This window comes from Morone saxatilis, unplaced genomic scaffold (genome assembly GCF_004916995.1).
Source record: "Morone saxatilis isolate NCDOM2014 unplaced genomic scaffold, NCSU_SB_2.0 Contig250, whole genome shotgun sequence".
NCBI lineage: Eukaryota > Metazoa > Chordata > Actinopteri > Moronidae > Morone > Morone saxatilis.
Genome location: NW_023339819.1, coordinates 1 through 2,146, shown reverse-complemented (window position 1 = coordinate 2,146; position 2,146 = coordinate 1). Strand labels below are relative to the sequence as shown.

General features: G+C 44.6%; 1 protein-coding gene and 1 long non-coding RNA gene across 2 annotated transcripts; one reads left to right on the top strand and one right to left on the bottom strand.

The window, feature by feature from the left end:
* Window positions 1-6: 6 nt before the first annotated feature.
* Window positions 7-1,015, top strand: LOC118336611. The gene is made up of 3 exons (XR_004797115.1): window positions 7-157; window positions 297-380; window positions 698-1,015. It is a non-coding gene; the product is annotated as an uncharacterized LOC118336611 (long non-coding RNA).
* Window positions 1,016-1,083: 68 nt separating this feature from the next.
* nudt13 (nudix (nucleoside diphosphate linked moiety X)-type motif 13) lies at window positions 1,084-1,973 on the bottom strand (the record flags this gene model as incomplete). Its single annotated transcript, XM_035673272.1, is given in 2 exon segments — window positions 1,084-1,716; window positions 1,819-1,973. Coding segments are annotated over 2 exon segments (350 nt in total), but the record flags the coding sequence as incomplete, so codon positions are not given.
* Between the last annotated feature and the right edge of the window lie 173 nt (window positions 1,974-2,146).

Here is a 2,146-nt window from a genome sequence, read left to right as displayed (position 1 = left end):
TAACAGCCGACAGGAAGCAGGAAGTTGCTGTCCTCAGGCTGCAGGGTAACACTGTACGTTGACCTTCCTGCAGGCGGCCATCGGCGGCGGCGACCTCCCGGCTCTGAGAGCGTTCACACACGAGAGCGACAGGAAGAAGGCGGCTCGCAAACGCAAAGTGAGCAGGAACCGATCGATCAGAAACCGACTGATCAGAAGCCGATCAATCGATCAGTCTGAGCTTTATGAAAGGAGGAAATGATGTCACACTGTTCATTGTACTGCTGTGACATCATCAGCTGTGTGTGTGTGTACAGGCGGATACTGAGTGCGCTCAGTCCGAGCAGCTGAAGAAGGAGTTCAGTATGGACGAGGAGAGCAGCCTGTCGGCCGTCATTAAGGTCAGAAACTACAGAAACTACAGAAACTACAGAAACTACAGACACCACATTTAGAAAATTGGAAAACATTAGAAAAAACAATTTAATGTGTTTAAGTCCCATTTAGTTCAAATTGACTGGAAGTTAAATGTTTTACTGCAGATGGAGGACAGGATGATGACTGTTATTGTTGTTGTTATTGTTGTTGTTATTGTTCTGACGTGTTTACAGGTTCACCTGAATGTTCCTGTTGTTATAAAGATTTATTTTAATGATGGGTTCTCTCGTCCTGTTTGTCTGTTGTTGTTGTTGTTGTTGTTGTGGTGTCGTCTCCTCAGAGGAGGACGGCAACTCGTGAAGCCGACTTCAGCTCTCTGATTGGCCAGATGGAGGAGAAATATTGTAACAAGAAACCAAAGAAAGGAAAGAAGTGAATTTATTGAACGTCTTCTTCTGTGGTGTCTGCAGACAGAACAAACTGCTTCCTGTTTCCTGTTCTGATGTTCAGACCTTCAGTCTGTGTTGTAATGATTTAATAAGTTCATCTTGTTCTGAAGTCTGTGAACGTTTCATATTTAATGTTTCTGTAACTGATGTAAATGTAAAAGATTAAATGTCTCTCAGCTCATTTTGTTTTTCAGGAGAATTAAAAGGTTTCTGACCTCAAAGACTCCCGATGACTTAATAAAAACATATATATAATATATATAGAAAACATTTCAGATTGACAGTGAAATCTTTTATTCAGATATTATAACAGATTCAGTAAAACATTTAAAATCAGAGGTAGTTCTTTACAGCTTAAATAATTACATGTTAATTCTGTGTTAACATGTTAATTACGTTAATATGATGACATTAAGCTGTTAATTAACACAGTTGGTTTTTTTGATCTCAGTTGATCAAATGAAACGTCCATTGAGTTGCTTTCTGCCTTAGAGTGGGTACACACAATTTATATATTTCTGTATATTAACGTTCATTCAATATCACCTTCACCTGGCCTTTACCTGTTCCCTTTACCTGTCCTTCACCTGTCCTTTACCTGTCCTTTACCTGTCTTTGTCTCAGTGTAAAACCTTGTTCTGACTGATTCAGTTCAGTTACTGATCTTAAAGAAGTCCCACAGGGAGTCTGGATGACGTGTAGCTCCTCGCCGCCGTTACTCTCCCTCCTCCCGGCAGCGCTGGCGGTCTGCCCACTCTGTGATGAGATGGTTGCCGATGGCGTGTTTGGGAGGAAGCCAGACGACAGCAGGGTCGCCTCTCCTGGGTGGGGTCTTTACCTTCAGGGCGGAGGTGATTTCCTCCAGACTGAACCAGCGAGCGTCCTCCAGCTCAGCGTGGTCCACGTTTAACTAGAACACAGCAGGTCACATGAGTGAATCAGCCGGTACCTGTTCACCTGCAGCACTCTCTCTCTACGTTCTGTTGTCTGTTCAAAACACCTGGCAGCTCACCTGAGTGTGGGCGGGGCTAACGGAGGCGTGGAAGGCCATCATGAAGGAGCTGTGGGGAAAAGGCCAGTGCTGTGAGGAGCTGTAAGAGATACTATGGACCTCCAGACCCACCTCCTCCGCCACCTCCCTCCTCAGAGTCTCCTCCAGAGTCTCACCTGAGAGACACAGACAGTAAACAGGTTGGTTAAAGAGGAATATATTAGGTAAGACAGTTTGGAATGGAGACAGGTTGGAGTAGAGACAGGTTGGAGTAGAGACAGTTGGAGTAGAGACAGGTTGGAGTAGAGACAGGTTGGACTGGAGACAGGTTGGTGTAGAGACAGGTTGG